A 23,120-nucleotide genomic window follows, 5' to 3' on the forward strand; every position below is an offset into this window, starting at 1 on the left:
CAGGGCATCATTTTTACACGGGAAAAAACTCCCATGTAATTAAAATGTATGTTCTCTGATTGAGTATTTAGTTTAATTAGATAGCAACTTAATCTGTGGCTTACTTTGTGCGATGGTCATTTTAACTCTGTCATCTTAAGATGCAGAGAAGAGGGGTTGAAAATTACATGCTAGTCATCAAGCATACAATAGAATGAGTATCTCTGGGCAAAGTTACAAATATGATTGGTTAAGTTCGTTTGTTTGGTGTTTTGTAGCCCAAGCCAATCTTGAACTTGTGGCAGTCCTCCTGTCTCAGCCTCTTGAGTGCTGTGATAACAAATGTACAACCATGCCTGGTTTAAAAACAATTTATGATTGGGATAGATCCTCAGCCTCTCTGCATCACTTTGCTCTTCGCTGCCAAGTTTGAGATGTGTCTATGGTGTTTACAAATGTGTGGTCACCCAGAAGCCTGTGCAGATGCTAGTGTCATCTTTCATCGTGATTACACTAGCCCAGGAAGGTTAGCCAGTTCAGTGAGAGTAGGTAGTAGACAAGAGCTGGAAGGTCCTGGTGTTGTGGGCTGTGGCTTCCAGTTCCCTTTCTGCTGTCATTCACTAATTCTGGGAAATCCTGCCTTTGTTGTCGATGTTGCTTTGTTTCTGCTCTTGCTCTTTGTTTTTAAAGATACAATAAGTACATAAAGGTGTGTTATTCCTAAATGCAGATTTCTTTTCAGGCTGAAGTATTTGTTGTTAATTCACTGTTGTTGCCTTGTTAATAATAGATGTTTTGTAGCACTGGTCAAACCAACCTACACTTATAATATCCAGGCAAAGGGACTAAGCAAGTGCCTTGTTCAACAAACAGCATGAACATTCTGGAAAAAAATATTATGTCATTACTAACTTTCGGAGTCTGCTTAACAAACTAGAACATAGGGTCAGCAAGAACTTTCTGAGTAGAAATTTCAGTGGCATGGGAGCTAGTCCCTGATGTCAGCAGATGGTAGTATATGAAATTAAGAAGTTCTTGCAAAGCAAAGGAAACTATCAGCAGAGCCCACAACTGGGAATGGGAGACAAGCTTTGCTAGCTATTTCAGATAGGGGATAATGCCTAGGATTTACAAAGAAATGCAGAAACTAAATACCAAAGCAGTAAAACTTGCAGCCAATTAATGGGCTAATAAAACAGTTCTCATAAGAAGAAAGACAACTGGCCAATGATTACTTTTAAAACTGTTCAATATTCCCAGGCATCAAAGAAATGCAAATTAAAACTACTTTTCTATATCACCTTACCCTAGTCAGACTGTCATCAAGAAATCTGTGAATAAATATTGGAGAAGATGTGGGGAAAGATAAGCTCTTACTCATTGCTGGTTAGAGTGCAAATTAGGATAGCCATTAAGAAAATCAGTTTGGAGGGGCCTTAGAAACCTAAAGCTATGGTAGGCGGAGCAGGTGTATCTCTGTGAGTTCAAGGCCATCTTGGTCTACAAGACAGCCAAGGCTACACAGAGAAACTGTGTCTCAAAAACAAAACAAAACAAAGAACGAAAGAAAAGAAAAGAAAAACTAAAGCTAGAACTACTATATGACCCAGCCATTCAATCCCGGTCACTTATCTACCACAGAAATATTTGTACATCCATGTTTATTACTGCTCTGGTCATCTGTCTGCAAGGAAATGGAACCAGCCTAGATACCCATCAACAGATGAATGGAGAATGAAATGTGGTATATGTGCAAAATGAAATATTATTCAGCTATAAAGAAAAATGAAATTTATAGGAAAATGAAAAATGTAATACTAAGCTTAGTGACACAAATTCAGAAAAAAAAAACCCTGCTTTTTCTCATGCAGATTCTAGCCTATAACATACAGTGTATATATGTAAACAGGTGTAAGTGTAGGTATATAGTAAATGATTTAGAAAGGAGACAAAGAGAGCCTAATATTTGGGATGAGAAAAGAGAATGCAGACAGGAAGATATGAGTCATAGAAAAGAATGTTGAACAAAAATTTCTCCGTAGTATCAATTCCATCATAGTCTTTTTTCTTTCTGTGGTGTAAGTATATAAAATTTAATTGATAGTAAATGTGTAAAATCCTAAGTGAAGCTCCATGGCTTCAGAATGGCTCTTGTAACTGCAGAAGTTCACTGGGATGCATGGAGTTTGGGAGTGGACAAGTGTTGGAGTAGCTACACTAATCTAGTTGGCAAATGTCTTATATGTGAGTGAAGTAAAATATGGTGATATTCCTTTATGCATTTTGTGAACATTTAACAGGCTAATCAAATTCATTATAACTTTCAGACTAAATAAACTTGAAGATACCATTATACTAATTAAAGGAAAGATTGAAGAAGTGAGTCTTCCTGTAGAAAAGGTGGATGTTATTATATCAGAGTGGATGGTAAGTAAAAAAAAAAAAAAATTACTATGGCGGCAACTTTTGGTGGTAGGTGGTGTTAGATAGTGCTGACTTTTGGTCTGTGCAGTTGGAGCAGACATATTCTTTTGTTGTCTAGGTTTGTAGGAACAACTCCGAGGAGTAACAAGGATGCGCTGGGGCTGTGCCATTCAAGTGTCTCCATCCTGCTCACTGTATTCTCTGTGGCCCACCACGCTATGCAATCAGTGGTCTTTCATACACTGGATGTCATTGACTTGTGTCACGTAGCTGTATAGATTGTGTTAAACTCTTCAGTCAAGGTTGAATATTTAAGTAAATAGTTAGATGATGGTAATTACCAATGGATAGGAATTACTGCTGCAACTTGCTGCAATCTGAAAAATGACAGTTCCGCCGGTGTGGAAAGTTGAAGGTCTTTTAAAAATTCTGTTTGATAAACTATATTATCATGTAATAAGTTTATCAAAACAATCTTAAAACAGTTTAAGCAATAATTTTTTTCTATATTTTTTTAATGAACATAGTGACAGTCCAGCAAAATAGTAGTTTTTTGGGAGCTTTTGAAATACTGGGATTTAATAGTCAGTTTCTAGTTTAGAGTGTCACCTGGGTATGGACAACATAGCCTTAGAGCTTATATCCCATTTTCTTCTCTATCGCAGGTAGGTTTTCAGGGTATTGTAGCTACTGATCCTTAGAACATACGATTGTGGCCTGGTGTGTCATTCCAGGAGGCAGGCCCTGCAGCACTCTGTTCTCAGTTATGCTGTTGGGTGTTGAGTTTCATTTTCAGCTGGCCTGCTAGTGAAGCCCTTGTGACAGGCACTATGAGGGTGGGTGCTCTTCTCTGATCTCCTCTGCTTTAAGGGTTAGAAACTCATATATTCATTATTATTGTGACATTTTTAAGTAATATAAAATTGTGAGTGTTCAGTGCATGCCACTTTGCTTACCACAGTGTTTTCTTAAGTAATCTCACGTAGCCACATAACAGGTGGCTCAAGATGAGAACAGATCAGACCTATTATCTGCTGCTGTTTTTCTTCACATTTCTTACTTCTCTGTGGGTTCATTTGTAGAAGTGTTTTATCTTGGCTATCTGCTAAGTGCCTCTTCTTTGCCATCTGCTCCTTAAAGACAAAGGCACTCTGTTTCTGTATACCCTTCTCTCCATTATTATTTTAGTCTGTTTTTATAAGCTTTTATTGCAATTATAATATAATTAAATCATTTTCTCCTTCCCTTACCTCTCCAACCCATCCCATTTGTGTGTGCCTGTGTGAGTGTATATGCTTTGTCCATGTACTTGTGTGTATGCTTTTAGGGCTGACCACCTGGTTAGCTTTTGCACTTTAGTTGAGCCTTCTGACATAGCTGTCAGGGCTGTCACAGCTTATGTTGTTATAGTCTGTTAGTAAACCTTTTTCCTCTAGAGAATGAACCACAATTCACTCAGTACTGGCAGAGTCTATCACAAGTCTCAGTATAAATACATGATGATGGGCTCTCCTTGAAGGAGAACTTGTCCTGACAGAGATTCACTGGCCCTGACATAGTGGTGTTTGTGATTTTCTGTGTAAGTGCAGAGGCAGATGGTGTATGGCAGGTTGATGACGTTGTCTGAGCTCTCAGCCTCTTCCTCACCTCTGGGACACATGATGGAACCTCTTGGTGCCTCGGTGTCCTGCTCTGTGAAATGACGAAACAGTAATACTCACTGTGTGGGCCTCTGTGAGGATCAGATGAGCTGCTGCTTGCAAATGTCTCGAGATGGCTCTGGCGCACCTGACAGCTCAGGAAACAGCTGTTCGGTTTCAGACAGTAACACAGCAAGTGAATGAGTCACTAGACTGTGAGCCATGGAATGGCTGCTAACCGCCCAGATAGCTCTACTGGACAGCAAGCCCTGTAGAGACTGTGCCAGTATTCATCCTGTTCTCCCTCCTTTCAGATACGACATTTGAGTCATCCTGGCTCTGTCTATTCTTGCTGACCTGTTCAGTTCTGGAGAACAGCTGTGACCTTGACATTCTGGATGATGAGGATGCTGGTACCTGCACAGTGTTTCCTATCTTCATGGCTGATATGCCATCTTGTAGATATTTTGATGGGATTTTAGTGTTTAGTTCTTAACCACTATTCTCTATTTAAGAGCAAATCTGTGTATCAGAATGTCAGGGCCAACTGATTTTTGACCATGGCCTGTCATGCTTCACTTTTCATTCATCCCTTAAGCATGGCTACACTCCAAGTTCTTTTTCATGTGCTTGAGTCCTGTATCCCTGATTTGATGGCTGTGAATGTCTGCTTCTTGCTTAGCTATTAAGCAGTTTCTTGAGTCAGGCTGTTTGCCACAGAACCTTTTCAATGTCTTGGAGAGAACTGGTTCCAGCCAGATTTCTTTCTCCTGCAGATACTCTGTTTTCATGTCTGAATGGCTCAAAAGTAGACCTTAGATATGTATTTGAATGTGGAGAGCCTGTGTCCAGTGTCCCTGGAGGCCATGTCCTTTTGGGCTGCAGTTGTCTGATTCTTCATCTTAGGACATGTCTTTGATGCATCACCTCTGCCACAGCCTCTGCTTCGGGACCCCACGTATTGAGGGTCTGGTATCCTCGTAGGGTTTTTTTTTTTTTTGTCTTTTGTCCTTGCTCTAGGTTAGGTGTTCCTCCAAGTCCTTCCTGATTGTTGCTGCTTTTATCTTATACAGTGATTGCTAATTCTTTTCTTGGTTCACTTCTATGGTGTTCAAGTCTTTTCACATCTCATCTTGTTTTTACCTTTGGTCTTTGAATTCCATTTTGTTTTGTGAGTTCGTGTGTTCCATAAGTTGAACTCTTTACCAGGTAGAAATCTCCCTCTTTTTTGCATCTAATCCTCTCATTTATTGTGTAGATTGATGGGAAGGAACTGCCATGGAGTACTGTGTATTTGATATGCCTTGCTTGTTTTTTTTTTTTCTCCTACTTCTGCATAGGTTTGCTCTGCAGACTTGTCTGACTAACCATCTTCTTAGTGAATCATGCTTCTCTCCAAGTAACAGTGTGTGGGTGGTGTCTTTCCAAATGGGGCACTCAAGGCTCATCTCCCTTTTCTTTCTTAAAGAAAGGTCTTTTAAATTTTGATTCCATCCATTAATTTGAATGATTTACCTAAGATTAACATTCTCAGAATGTTGGATCACATGAGGTAGGAAATAAATGGCTGTTAAGAGCCTGATACTGGCCTAAGATAACTTGGCTCTGGACCTGCAGCATTCTATATTCCCATATCTTTGGAGTTCAGTCAGTCAGCCTTTGTAGGTCCAGTTTCTTGGGAACTTTCACTCATACAGCGGAACAAAGCCCCTTGTCAACTTGAAACACGGGAAGTACACAAGGAATTTACCTTATTGACTTTGGCAGGATTTTAGATTACTGGCTTTGGCTCAGTTCTTCCAGACACATCAAGCATTAAATTAGGGCTTTGCATTTCCCTGAGGCTGATTTGTGCTTCAAAGTCCTTCAAAGTGGGTGGAGTGAGGAGGAAGTGTTGGACCATCTATACCATGCTGTTTGGGTGGGCTACTGAATGCACTGCATGTTTGACTGTCCTTGTTGTTTGGGGAAGTTTCTTGCAGTCCTCACCTGAGCTGCACCCCATGCTTCTTTACCAGCTTTAGCAAATGCCATTAGGGTAGAAGCTTATTGATGCATCTAAAAGATGGTTCTTTCTTAGTATATATTTGTTGTATTTTGAAGATTAAGGTCTTGTTTTTTTAACTACAGTCATACTGCTGGTTAACATTTTCTATAGCCTTGAAATCCTGTGTGTGTGTGTGTGTGTGTGTATTACAGAGTCATTCTAGTGTGTTTATGGTACTGTGGCAAAGTAATTGAGGTTGTGTAATTGACAGATATAGACAATACATTTCCAAATATTCACAGTTTTCCAGCTACAATTCCAAAGTCAAGGTTCTGGCAGGTTCTCTATCTGGTCAGGGTCTGCTGGCTGCTGCCAGGATAATGCCTTATTGCTGTGTGTTCTAGGCAGTGGACACTGTCTTCACATAGACAAGGACAGAGGAGGCAAGTTCACCACCTCAAGTGTGATAGGCTTCTTCCTCATGGCTCAATTACTTTGAAAAATCTCCAGTTTTGTTCTTTTTAGACGGTCTTCTAGACTGACCTCACACTGGTGATGATGAGGGTCCTGGAGGGCCCTGGATTCACAAACTCACTGTATTCTTGCTTCAGCCTCTGAGTGCTGGGATTGCAGTCGATTAATTTTTAGTTAGCATACAAGATAAAGGGCTTTATTATAACATTTTCACAGATGCATGTCATTGTGTGTCGCTGGTAACTCCCCACTGACCTGCCGCCCCCTTTCCTGCTTGTTTCTTCTGTGTGGCTCCCCTCTGCTACATGTCATTCGTATATATAAAGTGTGTATAAATCAAGCTGACTTCACGTGAGAGAAAACGTGATTCTTATTCTTTTCCCCTCTTATTCTCCTTTCTTTAGGCTTCTTCCTCCTTTATAGAACCCCTGTCTATTTTCTTGTTTTATGTATGAATTTTTTAAATACAAAGTCTGCATATAGGAGAAAAATATGTTTGCCTTTCTTATTTTACTTCATACCAGTACATTGTTGGTTCAGTTCTAATATATGGATTTGGGGAGACACACTGAGATCATAGCACACTATTGTACTATTGTCTTTATTAAAGCTACCAGCTAATACTTTGGTCGTTCTCATAAGTGTAGACTACCAGGTTATAATTAATATCCTCCTGGTTTGATGTGGGTACTCTTGCGTTAGATTTACATTACATCCTTCAGCCATGAGAGCTGAGTCTGGAATAAGAGTGTGTGTATTCTGAGCTCTTGAGATGCCACTGCACTTGTTTTTAGTTTCTTTTTAATTTGTTTACATTTTTACATTTTTAATTAATTTGTTTTTTATTAATTACAGTTTATTCACTTTGTATCCCAGCTATAGCCCCCTTCCTCATCCCCTCCCAATCCCACCCTCCCTCCCTCATCTCCCATGCCCCTCCCCAAGTCCACTGATAGAGGAAGTCCTCCTCCCCTTCCCTCTGACCCTAGTCTATCAGGTCTCATCAGGACTGGCTACATTGTTTTCCTCTGTAGGGCTGCTCCCCCATCAGGGGGAGGTGATCAAAGAGCCAGCCACTGAGTTCATGTCAGAGACAGTCCCTGTTTCTGTTACTAGGGAACCCATTTGGAGACTGAGCTGTCATGGGCTACATGTGTGCAGGGGTTCTAGGTTATCCACGCATGGTCCTTGTTTGGAGTATCAGTCTCAGAAAAGACCCCTTTACCCAGATTTTTTGGTTTTGTTGCTCTCCTTGTGGAGCTCCTGTCCTCTAAGATCAACAATCAATAAATGGGAACTCATGGAACTGAAAAGCTTCTGTAAAGCAAAGGACAGTGTCATCAGATCAAAATGACAGCCTACAGACAGGGAAAGGATCTTCATCAACCCTGTATCTGACAGAGGGCTAATATCCAAAATACATAAAGAACTCAAGAAGTTAAAAAGCAACAAATCAAGTAATCCAGTTAAAAAATGGGGTACAGAGCTAAACAGAGAATTCTTTGTAGAGGAATATAGAATGACAGAGAAACACTTAAAGAAATGCTCAGCATCCTTAGTCATCAGGGAAATGCAAATCAAAACGACCCTGAGATTTCACTTTACACCCATCAGAATGGCTAAGATCAAAAATTCAAGTGACAATACATGCTGTAGAGGATGTGGAGAAAGGGGAATCCTCTTCTATTGCTGGTGGGAATGTAAACTTGTTTTTAGTTTCTTAAAACACTAACGGTGCAAAGGAAGGGTCTTGTATTGATCAGGTCAGAGTGCCATCTAGTGGGAGAAAGGTTTTTTTATTTTATTTTATTAATTACACTTTATTCACTTTGTATCCCCCCATAAGCCCCTCCCTCCTCCCCTCCTGACCCCATCCTCCCTCCCCCTTCTTCACGCATGCCCCTCCCCAAGTCCACTGATAGAGGAGGTCCTCCTCTCCTTCCTTCTGATCATAGTCTGATCAGATTACATCAGGAGTGGCTGCATTGTTATCTTCTGTGGCCTGGTAAGGCTGCCCCCCCCCTCAGGGGGAGGTGATCAAAGAGCAGGCCAATCAGATTATGTCAGAGGCAGTCCCTCTTCCCATTACTGTGGAACCCACTTGGACACTAAACTGCCATGGGTTACATCTGTGCAGGGGTTCTAGGTTATCTCCATGCCTGGTTTTAAACTTTAGAGTTTTCCAGGCTGAGAGGAGCAAGTAGAGTAAAAGCATCTTGCTTTCCAGAAGCCCATTGCATTAGAGAGTAAGCACTACGTGGTCAGGAGTGGGTGGAAAGGCCTTAGTATTGCAAGACAGTGGCCAATATGTACTCGGTACCTAGCAGGAGTAGCTACATTCATTCTACCTTACATAGAAGGCAGTAATAGGATAAAGTAATAGGAAACCATAGCTCCTCTGACAAATGTGTACAATTTTACCATCTTTTGATTAGCACTAATATAAAAATGCTGTCCTTCATCTTTCCCCTATCACTCAGGACCTATCCCAGTCTTCCAGCAGACTTTGTGCTGCCCTTGTGAAGTGTGTGTGTCTCCAGCCCATGGCATGTTCATTCCTTTAGCAACTGCTGTGAGGCAGAATAAAGTGCAGGGTACTGTGTTTCAGACCTATGCTTGTGTTCACTGCAGTGCAGATGCACTCTGCACACTGTTCTAGTCCTGTTTTTCTATACATCTCCTTTAAGCCTACATGCTTCATACTACCGACTGCTGTAGCTACAGCCTTAACTCAGGCCTTTCAAACTGTTCCCCTTTGACATTTGCTGTGATTGTGAGTTCTGCTGTGATTGTGACTTCCACTGTGATTGTGGCCTCTGCTGTGACTGTGGCTTTTGTAATAGTGGCTTCTGCTGTGACTGTGGCTTCTGCTGTGATTGTGCTTCTGTAATAGTGTCTTCTGCTGTGATCACGACTTCTACTGTGATCCATGGCTTCTGCAGAAGAGTTGGTGAATTTCAAGTGTCAGGAAAGTCTATAAAGCCTATGGGCACCTGCTGTTGATTTTCATCTCCTTTGTTTACAGACTCGACTTTCATTCCTTCAGACTTGTTCACACCTGTTTCATGACCATGTATCTGCTGTGAGAACTGTCCCTCTCTGGTTTAGGGTGCATGTGTTCACTAGGTTTTAAATGGAGTATAGTGAGTGTCACTATAACAGTGATTGCTGTTAACATTCAGCCTTTTAAGTTTATATTCAAGTCAACTGCCGAGGATTCTTATTCTGTTTTGTGTCTGTAGGTTTTGTTTCCAGCATTATGCAGTTATCAGATGCTCATTCATCAGGATGCTTGTGTGCTCTGATAAAGGTTGGCTTCTTTCCATGACGAAGCACTCTTTGTTTCTGATCATAGTTTTGGTGCTTTAGTCTTTCTGGTCGTTTTCAGTGTTTATATTAGAATGTCATATATATTTCTGCCATTTCCCATTTTATTTTGCTTTTGTTCTTGTGGTACTGGCAATTGAAACCAGGGTCTGGTGCATACTAGGCAAGTCCTTTACCTCTGAACCACAACCACAGTCCTTCCTTTAACCTGTGCTTCTGTGTTTAAGTGGATTTCTTGTGTAGCAAACACAGATGGTCCCTAACATGCAATATACCCCGGCTTATGATTTGTCAACTTTATGTTCAAAATCCTGGTGTTTGCCCAGCAGTGGCGCGGGTGGATCATATCGTGGGTATGGTTTAGTTGTTTTTAATTAAAAATGTTTTTATTTTGTGCAAATGGGTCTCTTGCCTGAATGTACATATGCGCAACATGTACATGTCTGGTGCCCGTGGAGGCCAGAAAAGGCATCATATCTTCTGAGACTGAGGTTACAGGGGCATGTGACCCTCCATGTGGGTGCTGGGGATTGAACCCAGGTCTTCTGCATAAGGAACCAGTGACGTTAACCACTCCGCCATCTCTCTAGCCTCCATAATTTCCCCTGTGGCTACACTAGATCACACTCCCTCCATTTGAGTAGATTTATTCTGTGTCTCTTTCTGTGCCTTTTGATGGGGTCTGGGATTTGATGTCAAATTCAGTGGTCTTTCCATCTCTTAACTTGGTTTTGCCTAGGGCTGTTTCAGTCATTTGGTTATTTGAAATTAGGAAAGAGGCTTGTACTGAAAGTATCTGCTTTTATTTAATCATCATTGAACCTGTACCAGCAAGATATCATGAGCATGTTAGGAGTCAGGTTCCTGTTTTGAGTCTGCATCCCTGGTTTAAGTCCATGTGTTCTTTTGTGGTTCTTAAGTTTTGAAGGGCAAAAGCAGTATTTCATGTTATAAAGTAAAAGTCAGTCTTGAAAGAAGAATGCCCCATGAGCATCATAGGAGGTAATATCAGGTATAATCCTTCCAGATGGTGCCCTACAGGTGAGGCAGCAGCCTGTGAAATTGTACTCGGAATTGCACTGCAGATGAGTAGGGTGTCGGGAGCAAAGCTTTCTGGTATCAGTAATGAACGGCTTGGTTCACGACCAAGGACAGTTCCTGGGAAGCTAAAGGCTGTTTAGTCGAGTGGAAGCCTTTAAGTGAATGAAGTTCAGGAAACTGGAAAGTTAGGAGGAAGGAAGGACAGTAGCTGTTAACAGTTCACACACCATCTTCACCTATTCACCTTTAATGAGCAATATTAATTAATTTTCTCAGTACCATCCATGTATTAGTTCTACATATAATTTGCATGTCATGTAATCTTCTACCCCAGTGTTTCAGTTGCTCACTAAGATACCACTCTGAAGTATTAAAATTCCGATTCCATTTAATATGTTCTCTGGGAAGTTTTTTCGTTTTAGAATAACTGCTTCCTGCAGTACCCTGTCATCTCAATACAAATATGCAATCCTCCAGGTAGGCAAACAAAATAGAAATTCAGACCTTTGCTTCCATCATCAGACCAGGTTCACATTCTGCTTTAGTTTAGTCACTGTCTGTGTGACCGGATTACTGTAGGTCTCAAGCTGTTACCATTTCTAAGCCTTTATTTCTTCTTTAGGTGATGGCAGAGACAGTGTATTCTATGAGGTAATTGAGATATTCTCTCTAAAGCATAGTCAGCACCATTACTAGTACTCAGCAGTTTTGGTTTTAGAAAAGAAACTGTCACTTTAGGTAACTAATTTTATTTTGTACCAGAGCATTTTAAAAGTAAGTTTCTGTCATTTAATCAGTGTGGATGCATGTGCAGTCCATGCTGTTCCTCATCCAGACTGCTGCTCAAGACAGTGTGGACCATGTGGTGTGCTGCGCGTGCTTGCATGTCTTGGAGCCCACATAGTAGGGTCATTTATGATTGACTGACAAGAAATAGTTAAGGAAATAGATGCCGATGAAGACAAAGAAGTGTACATACGTAGTAACATCAGAAAAATCTTTTTTAATAGATTAACAATTGAGCAATTACCTGAATACTGGGAGAACCAATGACCCAGTGAAACTGTCAAACTCTGAGTCTTCAGTAGTGTGACAAAGCTCCCAGCTATGACAAGTATGATCTGTTGTTTAAGGGGATATTTTCCCAATGACTAGCTGGCTCTCCTATTTATTTGTTTTTATTTGTATGGTTGGTTGGCTGTTTTGTGCGTGGGGTGTGTGTGGTGGTGGTGGTGATGCTTTTTTATGTAGTGCTTGTCCTTGCTGTCCTGTGGCTCACTGTGTAAATCCAGATGGCCTCAAACTCACAGAGATCCTCCTGGGTGCTGGGATTAAAAGTGCATGCCATCACATCCAGCCAATTCCCCTGCTCTTTGACTTTGATATAATAGAAGCTTATATGGGTGCAGAATCTTGTATTAGAATGGAAAACCTTATCAAAGAGAGCCATGAAGAGAGGAAAAGGAGGTAGAGATGGGAAGAACTGACTTATTGTAGCCACCTGCTTCTGTCCATGCAGAAGCCATCACCATTGACTCTGTCAGGCATGTTGATTTCCATGGATGCCAGGTATGCCTCTTCCTGTATATGAAGCAATGCAAGTGCTGGCTTCTTTGCTTTTGGGAGTCTCTGACCAGTAACAACTGGGTAGAAACTGAAGAGCAGAGATATGGCATTCATGGAGGGTGTTTGTATGTGGGTAATTGCATCCCTTGGTTACCTTAGGGGAGATCCTCAGAGTTGGAATTGGAACAGGTTCTCACAGTTTGAAAAAAAGCCATTTTTATTGTGCTTAAAATTGTATTTCTTAGTTATGAATTGTGAAGACATTTTGAGAGGGTTTTTTTTTTTTTGTCTAGATAGAGTAAATGTATAATTCAAGAAAAATGTATTATGGTGTATTAGCTAATTTTTTTTTTTTTTTTGACACAGAGTCCTTTTTAAAGAGGGCACCTAGATTGAGAAAAATGATCCCACCAGATTGGCCTATGGGCAAGCCTGTGAGGCATTTTCTTAATAGATGGTTGATTTGGGGGAGCCCAGCCTGTTGTGAGTAGTAGACATAAATCAGGCTTTGGGTTAGGGTTAGGGTGTGTTTTGTCTGCATGTCTATCTGTGCACTACATGTGTGCCAGGTGCCAGAAGAGGGCATTAGGTTCCCTGAAACTGGGTTACAGATGGTTGTGAGCCACCATGTGGGTGCTGGGAATAGAGCTCAGTCCTCTGGAAGAGGAGCCACTGCTCTTAACCATTGAGCCATCTCTCCAGGCCTCCAATTATTTTTTTTTCTCTTCTTTCTTTCTTTTGTCCTTCCTTCCTTCCTTCTTTCCTTCCTTCCTTCCTTCCTTCCTTCCTTCCATCCTTTTTTCCTTTTTTTCCTTCCTTTCTTTCTGATTTTTTATTTTTAATTTTTGCTTTTGGTTTATCAAGACATGGTTTCTCTGTGTAGCCTGGGCTGTCCTGGAACTCACTCTATAGGCCAGGCTGGCTTTGAACTCAGAGATCCCTGCCTCTGCCTTCCAAGTGCTGGGATTAAAGGTGTGCACCACCCAAGTCCATACATAGGTGATCTTTCTATCCATTGGGTAAACAGATGTCCCACTCTTACAATTCCTTGGCACAAGTTATGATTCACTTTTCCAGTGCAAAGAGGTCCTTTTATAATCATTCCTGTGTATCCATCTATATGAACTTGTAAGTTTATTCATTGGTGTAATACCATACATCTCCTGTTCCCTGAACATAAGTGCTAGTGTTTAGGATTTAGCTTATGGCTGACAGATTTGTCCAGAAGTTTCCATCTAAGCCTTAGTTTCAGTGTTGTGAGGACATCTGCAACTCAGCGTAGCTGCCTGGATTTTTTCTCATCAGTGCATTAGTTTATTGGGAAGAGGTTGACCCAAGGCAGAGGCAGTTATCAGACCCATGCTTCCTGAGTTCAGTCTGTGTTACTCTCCTGTGGGGATGATTCTGGGTTTGCTGCCTTTGTTCTGTTCATGTGGTTAAAGAATACTGTGTTTATCCCACTAGAAAATAATGTGTACACAGAAGGGAGCAGATGAGAAACAACTTCCTTTAGAGGGCTGATGTGAGGTGCAGCTGCACTCCTCCTGATGCTGAGGGATGTGGCCCTGGAGGGGAAAGAGTATCTGAAGTGGGTGTGGCTGTCTGACAACAGTACTGTGTAGTATACTAATAGAATATGGCGTGTTTATGACCCCAAGAGTGACTTCTTTCTCCATGTACTCCTTACCCTTTCCCTGGGAAGGGTTCACCATTGTTCCCTGAAATCTGGTTGCACTAGGATCCTGCTCCTTGAACTGAATTTCATACAACCCTGTTTCTTGAAGATGCTGGTGTGTGGCAAGTAGCAGAGAGGCTGCAGTGGAGAAGTGTGGCACTTTCTTGCTCAGAGAATGACAGCCTGCCTGTTCTGTTAAGAACAGTAGCATGCCATATGCCCTGGGAACCTCTCTGATGAATGAATGTTTCTCCTGCTCTTTGATTTTTAAAGAAAAAAAAATTCTTTGCCGTTTTGTATGTGAATACAATACTACTATCTACTCTTCCCCTTTCTCTTTCCCAATCTCAGGCCTCCTCTCAGCCCATCCACAAAGTCCAGGTAGTGCTGGCCAAGGAAAGCTCTCTAGACAGGGAATGCTTTGGGAGGTAGCACTTACTTCAGGACTCTCTGCCTCAGTCATTAGTCAGGTGGCACTTGTGGTGGGGTATCGTGTGCATGCCAGGATAGGTGACAACATTTTGTGGCTCTGCCCAGTGGCTGCCACTAGTGTTTCCATCCTCACCTCCACTGTGAGACTGAGAGTGTCCAGTATGACAGGTCACCACAGGAGACAAAGTCTGTCAGGACCACTGCTCCCAGTTAATCCTGCAACATTTCAGGGAGCTGCAGGGCTGATTAAAAGTTTTTCCCTGAAGTTTCTCTTTTATCAGGGAAGAAGTAGTCGACTGAAAAGTGTAGGTGCAATTCCGCCTGTACTTGGACTAGATGGCTCCACTTCATACCCAAGCCTGGCCTTCTCGTGCTTACTGTGTAGAACTTTCTATGTATACAGCAACTGGCAGATTTGTGAGAAAGTGGCCAACGAGGAGAAGGTCCTCCTTGAAGTCTGGCTGCTCTGACTGGGACTCTGTGGCAGTGCCCGTTGCTGATGTTCATCTTCTCTCTGTGCAGGGCTATTTTCTTCTTTTTGAGTCAATGTTGGATTCTGTCCTTTATGCGAAGAGCAAATACTTAGCAAAAGGAGGATCAGGTAAGTACGACATTTCAGTTTTAATCTGATTTCAGCATGGTACAACCAAATGAACCTTTGAATTTCAAGCACACTGGGCATGCCTGAGAGTTTCAGTAGAGATGAAAGATGTTTCCACAGAGCGAGCCTTGGTCAGTAGGTGTGGGGACTACAAGGCCAGGGTTTCTTAGGATATCTTTTACTAGAAGGTTTTTGTTTGTTTGTTTGTTTGTTTGTTTAAAAACATAAGGCCTATGTTTGGGACGATTTTAATATTCAAATTAAAATTTATCAGAAGCATCTTTATTTTTTAATCTTTGTATCATTTAGTCCCTGTTTTCCTCACTTAATCTTAGCCAAAGGCCAGTAGCGTGTTTCATAATGAGTTGGAGACTATTTGCTTTAATGGCAAATTTTTCTTACCCCACTAACTTAGTTCAGTGTCTAGAAAGGTTTTAAGCACCTCCCACCTGTAAATCTATATAAGCAGATGCCGATCAACTTGGAGCTTTTTGTTCCATGGCCAGGGTTTTTCCATGTCTTGTTCTGGTTGGGAGTGATGTGTACTTGTGGGTCTTGTGCTTAGATGGCTGTTGTCCTTAAGAACAGGGATTATGTTTATTTTGAGGAAATTCATGGCTTCTTGAACATAGAGTGGAGTATTTGTGCATGGAATCCTAGTGTCTCCCTTCTACCTGCTTTTCCCTGTTCCTCCGTGCTTTTCCTTGTCCCTCTCTGCACCCAGAGCTCCAGAGTCAGCAGACAAATGCTGCCCCAAGGAGATGGTTGCAGGGACCAGTTAGAGCGGACAGCGCTGGCCCTTTTCAAGGCTGCTGCTCTTAGTACTTGTCAGTACTCTTAAAGTCCTGTAGGACAGGGCCTCCAGACGGTGGAACACTCCAGCAGTGCTCGCTGTGTGCTCCTCTTTCCTCAAGGTGCACTTACTGTATGTTCTCAGCATCCACTGTGAATTAGTTCTTGATCTCTGCTGTGAACATGGATAGAATTTTAGATGATTTACCCTGAAACAACTGCATGTCTGTGGTTATTGTGGTATCTTTTTGTGTCTGAAGGAAATAATATCACTTGATGATTCTCTAGTGGCTATAACCATCATCCTTGGTTATGTTATACATAATCCTCACCACAGCCCTTTGAGATTTGGAGCACAGTCTCAAAAGGTATCTAGGAAGATGGTGCCATTAAGCAGCCTAGCCTGCCTTTATTTTTCTTTTTTGGTTTTAAACTCATATCTGCCTAACCTAATCAGTATTCATGTTCTTTTCACTAACCCTTGTTTTCCTATTAAAATGCATTCAAAACATCTGACTCTTGCTGTGGGATTCTAGGGAACGCCCCCCCCCCCCATACCTCCCCAGTGGTGTCCATTGATCTCACTGAAGAACTGACAGCAGCTAATGCATTTAAATCGAGTGCTCAGTGAGATTCATTAGGCCCCCACAGCCATGGGACTGTGGCAGCTGGAGGGATAAAAGAGAGGTTAATGATTCTAGCTTAGTCTATATTTTTATATAACTGATTAACATTAGGATCATCTGAGGGTGTAGTCAGAAGAATCAGCATTTAGCTGGCTGAGCAGTGCTATGGAATGCTATTTGTTAATATAATTAGGAGAAAAAAGAAATAATAGATGAGCAATGTGAAATGAATGAATGCTGCCATCGGATGCTCATGTGTATTGTAAAGTTTCACTTTGTTTTTCTGAAGGGAATCCTTACCAAGCAATCAGTAATGCAGAAATTCTAGAAAGAATAATTGTATTACAGAAGGGGGCGTCGGTATTGTAGGCCCACATGAACATAATGGTCCAGGATGTAAATTTGAGCTTATCTCTCTCCGCCTCTCTCCACAAAGAAGATTTAAATCAGTGTAAAGAAGTACTAAGTTCTTGAGTAAAGAAAATTAATGCCAAAAGATGTCAGCTCATCCAAACTTACTGTAAAAGATGGTAAAATCCAAAACTATTAACAATTATTAAAGGTAGATGAGAATATGTTTATTTTCCCTTTTGGCGATGTTAAAAATTATACGGTAGAATTTATAAACTTGTACTGTTGTCTGTACCAATAGGTTTTTCTTTAACTTAAGGTGATTATGAAACTTATGTTGAAAAGTAAACAGAAATGACAAGAAACCACCAAAGTAGCAAGGCCCTGGGGTGATGGGTACAGGGGGAAAGAGCACTTTTACTAAAGTAAAAGTGCATCCTGAAGTCCAGACATTTCTGGTTCCTGTGTGGGAGAGGAGTTAAAGAGAGTAGAAAATCTGGTTATAGCCACAGATATAACTAGCACCTTTACAACGCTGGAAATTATTTTTTAATAGCAAATTAAAAGGTAATTTTATTTAAAAATAAACCCCCAAAAATCTTATGTCCTATGATTTTGTTGAAGCTGGTAATTATTTCTAAAAGGATTTCCTGTGTAAATAATCAGTCATTTGCAAAGAGTTAACCCTTCTGTACCTATGCTTTCTTTTCGTACCTATAACCCTTTGATAAAAACAAGAAATGGAATGTCCTTTCAAATACAAATTACTAAATGACTAATTAGAGCTTGACTAAGAATGAGATCTTAACCTGCTTTGAAAGATCCTCCGTAAAATACCTACTAATTACAACAAGGCAGAACAAGTCAGTTTTAGTATGGAAGCGCAGCCACCTACTGTGGGAAATCAAAGCTGACAAGCTCCAGAGCAGAAGGGATTGAAATTGTAGTCTGTTAATAGCATGTAGAAGTAATTCTTCTGGAATTTGCTCAAAATCAACAACCATTTCTAAAATAATTTTTAACAGAAGAGGTTGAGAAGCTGTTGATGGCAGCGTCTTCCTCATTACAGGAAGGAATTTTTTTCCTACTTGTCATTACACTGTTTTGGACTATGGAAGCAGGTCCCCTTTCTAAGAACCTCACTGCATTTTGGGCTCTTTCCAGCTTTTATCTAGTTCTGAGTAGTAGGGTTAGCAGCCTGCTCGAGCTCCCTGCTTCTGATTCCCTTACGGGGACTGACAATCACAAGGGCTTTTTGTTAAAATATGGATGCTCAGGCTTCATTGGAAGAGGCCTTTGAACACAGTCCAGAGGCAGAGTTCTGCTCTTTTTTTTTTAAGTCTATTTTTTCTTCTTTTTTTTATTTATTTTACATCCCAAGTGTGCCCCTTCCTCCTCTACTCCCAGTACCCACTTCCTCCCAGAAACAACTGGGTTAATTGTCTCTGTTGGTCTTCTTGTGAGGTTTCTATCCTTCCCCAAGTCCTCCCATCTTTCCCCCAACACTTCCACAGGACCCTCAGAGCTCCATCCCATATTTGGCTGCAAGTCCCAGCATCTGTCTCTATCTGCTGCTGGCTGGAGCCTCCCAGATGACAGTCAAGTTAAGCTCCTATCTGTAAACATAGTAAAGTATCATTATTAGAGTCAGGGGCTGGCTCTCTACTGTAGGATGGATCTCAGGTTGGGCTAATTATTGGTTGGACTTTTCCTTAGTCTTTGTTCCCTTGTTATCCTTGCAGTTGTAGGCAGGGTAATTCTTGGATTGCAGGTTTTGTCGGTGGGTTGTTATTCTCCTTTCACTAGTCCTGCTTGGCTAGGAGGTGGTCACTTCAGTCTTCATGCCTCCCCACCCAACTCCATCCTGTTACAGAGTCCTGCTCTTAAGAATTTATTTTCATTGCTTCCCTTTACAGCAACGAGGTGAAAGGATTTGCTGCAAAAAACTGAAATTTTGTTGCAGTGGAAAAAAGGATGTATTGAACGGCAGGGATCTTACAAAGTATGAAAATTGGGAGGTGATACAGCCAGAAACAGTGCTGGACAGTACCCATGGGCTTCAGAGTGGAGGCTGCTACATGTGGCTGACACAGTACATGTGTAGGCACCTGGGGCACATCATGTGCCTTCTGAGGGGCAGCAGAGAAGAGCACAGGAGCACAGCCACATCAGAGGCTATGTCAGGAGCGTCATTTTTTCTGTGCCTCCTGTTCTCCCAGCCACTGTACAGTTTCCTTTTCACCTGCTATTTCTGTCCTGTGGTCTGTCACTCAGCAAAGTGAGCGAGCCTACACATTTCTGCTTTGCTTACGTAGTTTTATTAATAGTTACAGTGTGTTTGCTCTTTCTCCTTTCCCTTCCAGCAAGTGCTCATTTGCTTTATAAGGGCAAAGCTCACCCCTTTGAAAAGCGAGGCAGTAGACTGGCATGCAGTAGAAGTCCATGATGTCTGTGGACAGACCTCAAGACTTGGGTGACTGCCTGGCTGGCTCTCTTCTTAGCTAATGAGGACTGTTCCACTTAGTGTTACTTACTGTCTACCTACAGTCTCCTTCTTAGTACAGTGAAGATTATGGGCCAGCTATAGAAAATCTCAAAGTCTAGAGGAGGTTCTTGGTACAAGGCATTTTTTCAATATGTATTAAGTCTCCTCCTGTGTTCTTCCTGGAAACAAAAGCAGCATTGGCTGTGCCTTTCACAGTGGTGAAATGGGTTTGAACATGGCACCTTCATCCAGCACATTGAATGTCATACTTATGCATAGAGGACATCACACAGGAAGCCATGGAGGCTGGTTTCTAAGGCTGAAAGTTTCCTGTACTGTCTACTAGATCTTCACAACTTTTCATCACATTTGTTATTTTGGTCAGTTGTTTTTTCTAGAAATGCCCTGATTATATTGTTTACTTTTCAGCACATATTTTTTTCAACTACATATTAAGTCTACCTAAACCAGTGGAGCTTATCACTGTTTATAAGGTAATATGGAGGAATAGGTCTAGTTCCCGAATAAATATTTAATATTCTAAGTTATTCTTGCTCTATAAATTGGCAAGTGTTTACAGTGATTTGACTCCTGTGTGTTCATATTTGTGGGAACTGTAGTCTTGTACTCCTTAGTCTCATCCTTTAGGGCCCAGAAGTTTGTGAGGCCTTCCCTAGGGATAAAGGAGTTCCCATCTTGGTCTGCTCACCGTGAGCCATTCCAGTGACAGATGATTTCTGGGCAGTGAATCGAGAAGGACACAGATGTCAAAGCCATGGATTTATAAATGGTCTGGTAACTGGCTGCTTTTATCCAATCAGCACTTGGCCAATTTCACCTACAAACAGGCATAATTATTCAATTATAGCTTCTATCTGACAAAAAAAAAAATCAAGTGACAAATGTGTGAGAATGTGAAGGTAAAGGGTTAGTGGGGTTCTGGCAGGTAGCCCAAGATTTGGGCAGCTGTGAAAAGTTATACTGAACCCCTTTACCTCTATCGTTTACACTGTTTACAAATCTTCATGAATATTCATGTCTTTCTGAGAGATAAAAAAAATCATTTCTAAATTCAAAAATAAAAAAACAAGGATTTTTATACCTTTGAAATATAATTAGCTTGAAAATTGTACCTCAACACTTAGAAAAGGAAAAACATTCTGCTCTTGATTTTTTTTCCCCTTCGATCATAGTTTGCACTTCATTACAGTTTTCCTTATGAAGGTGCCATCTTTGTTCTCCATGGTGTCCTTAGCACACCATACAGCTTGAGGGAGTGGCAGATTGGCTGCTTTTGGGTAGAAGTCTATGTTGAATTTTCAATGTGACAGGCTACATCCTACCCTCTATCTAGCTCTGGCGCCATAGTGCTGCAGCTTTGAATGATGGGTAAGCATGCTGGTGCAGTGGTCTTACAGTGAGTTTACAAACCCAGGCAGCAGAATGGCTTGATGCTCTGAGGCATCTGAGCCTTATGAGTGTATTAAATTGTGTGACTCTGCACATTATGTGTAATGCTGTAGCATGTTTAGTTCCCATCAACTGGAGGAGCAGTGGCACTCCTGACAGTAACAGTCAGCAACCCTGCTCAATTGTCTTCCCTCTTTTCTCTGGCAGCATATCTGGGTCTGACCCACACTGCCTGTCTTATGGACAGGGCTTCATCGAACACAGCCGTTCTGCTTTCACAGTAACTACAGAAAGCGGTGATTTCAACAGCAACAAAACCTAAAATGGTGACTTTACAAAAGATGCTTGCTAACCCGACTGTGCCTTAGTGTGTTCCTTGGGCTATAATGAAGAAAGATGCAACTGGTACAAATGCCCATAAAGGGTCTAAGAAGCTAGCTAGGTACCCAGTGCTGCCTCAAGATCTGTTTTTGTCTTCATGGTTTCACATGTTAAGGATGTGGCTCAGAACTAATTGGAGTGCCCATGGTAGGCCTGTTGTTACTCAGCATCCCAGGAGCAAAGTAGTTTCTTCGAGGAATTGACATTTCTCACAGTGGAGCCATCCAGAGAGCTTGTCATGCTAAAGGAAGAGGAGAAGATGGCCCTGGGCCCTGGGCCCCGGGCCCTGTGTAGCCAGCACAGCCTTGTACATGGCCCCTGTGGAATGACTGCAGAAGCTGAACTGTTAGGCAGCATTAGGGCCTGTGTCCTGCTTTGATGCTGATCTTATGCCAGCCTTTATTTTAAAGATAACTTAGAGTTATTATCCTTGAATAATATAGTTTCCAAGGGTAGGGTAAAGGGCAGTCTTTAAATTTGAAGATTAGCTAGTGATACAGGAACATGGAACCAAAGGGTTTTTTTTTTTTTTTTTCATTCACAAATTCCCTAAAAGTTTATGCTTGAGCTATTCACAGGAAAAGTTAATTTCCATATTAGTCACTAGAAAGAGAAGCTGTGTGCTGTGTTTTGTTATAAAGACCTTTATAATCCCACAGCATTTTTCTAGTTCTTCTAAACCATTCCCCACTGCCCCTTCAGTGCCCTCTTGGCTCTCTTCCTCCTCTTCTCCTCAGTCAGGTCCCTTTGCTACTTTTCTTCGCCATAAATTCTGGTGCCAGTGACACATCTGGTGCTGAGCCTTATAGGCATCTGTTGTATGTTTCTATATGTGCACCCGTGGTTTTCAGTTTTCTATCTTAGACTCAGATAATTCCACATCTTATGTTTCTTCTCCTCATTAGCGTTTTATTGGTGCCCAAAGCAATACACCCATTCCTCCTAGGATTGCTCATATCGATGCACTTTTACAGTCGCTGGTCTGTTTAGCTGCACTGTTCCCGATTCCTCCTCATCTCAGCCAGTCATTCCTGAGTGCCACCTCCCAACTGTCCTTCAGTTCCATTTTCCTCTTTATGCCATACCCCCGCCTGGTTTTCACTACCCGAATCATTACAGTTTTCTGAACTTGCCTGTTTTCCTCCCAGTCATTCTTCACATTGTACTTCAAATGGTTATTTATAAAACCAAAAACTGACCACAGTGCTGCCCTAGGTAAAATTTTCACTGAGTTATCATTCTTAAAGTAAAGTTCAGTTCACTATAGTGGTTTACAGAAGCCCTTTTGAGCCTGTGTCTCTGCCTCTCTAGTTAGAATGCAAGTGCCAACCCTTAATGGTGACTGATACACACCCTCACTCTGCTGGAGCACCCTTTCTCTCCCCACTCTTAAGCTGGTTTCCATTCTTACAAGGTAGCCTGCCTTCCCAGCTGTAGCCTCGTCTGAATTTGTTGATCTTGCTGGTGAGCCACAATGCCTTATGTTTTCTCTTTTGAGGCAAGTCTGGGCTACATGAGATCCCATCTCAAAATAAATAGATACATCAAGTTTCTTGAGGGTAGGAGTTTGTTTCCACATTCTTTAATTTAGATTGCATATTTAATGATCACTTTATATTAACTAAGAACGTAGTTTGAGCGGCCCCTTTGCCTGCCCATAAAACTCCGATGTGATGTTCCCTCCTGTGGTGTTAATATACTTTACCAGATAGTTTGTCTCTTTCTGTGTAATATAGAGGAATATGGGAAATAGCAGTTTAGAAGGCTGTTTTTAAGTTGTCATATTTTAAGTTTTAGTATTAGTATGCTTGTTTAAGGTTGTTTTAGTGATTTTAATAGAAGCCCATTATTGGGATGCTAACTTTACCATGATTATAGGCACCTGGGTAATTCAGTTGTTCTATCTCTGTTTTCATTGATCTCTCCCTG

General features: G+C 41.4%; 1 protein-coding gene across 1 annotated transcript in view; it reads left to right on the plus strand.

Annotated features, from left to right (window-relative positions):
* Prmt3 (protein arginine methyltransferase 3) overlaps positions 1 to 23,120 on the plus strand; it is an 85,237-nt gene that overhangs the window by 25,570 nt on the left and 36,547 nt on the right. Inside the window, exons 10-11 of the mRNA XM_021642238.2 lie at positions 2,307 to 2,406; positions 15,068 to 15,146. Of these exons, the coding sequence (XP_021497913.1) occupies positions 2,307 to 2,406; positions 15,068 to 15,146 (179 nt within the window). The remainder of the gene's footprint in view (positions 1 to 2,306; positions 2,407 to 15,067; positions 15,147 to 23,120) is intronic.

Source organism: Meriones unguiculatus, chromosome 14 (genome assembly GCF_030254825.1).
Source record: "Meriones unguiculatus strain TT.TT164.6M chromosome 14, Bangor_MerUng_6.1, whole genome shotgun sequence".
Taxonomy (NCBI): Eukaryota; Metazoa; Chordata; class Mammalia; order Rodentia; family Muridae; genus Meriones; species Meriones unguiculatus.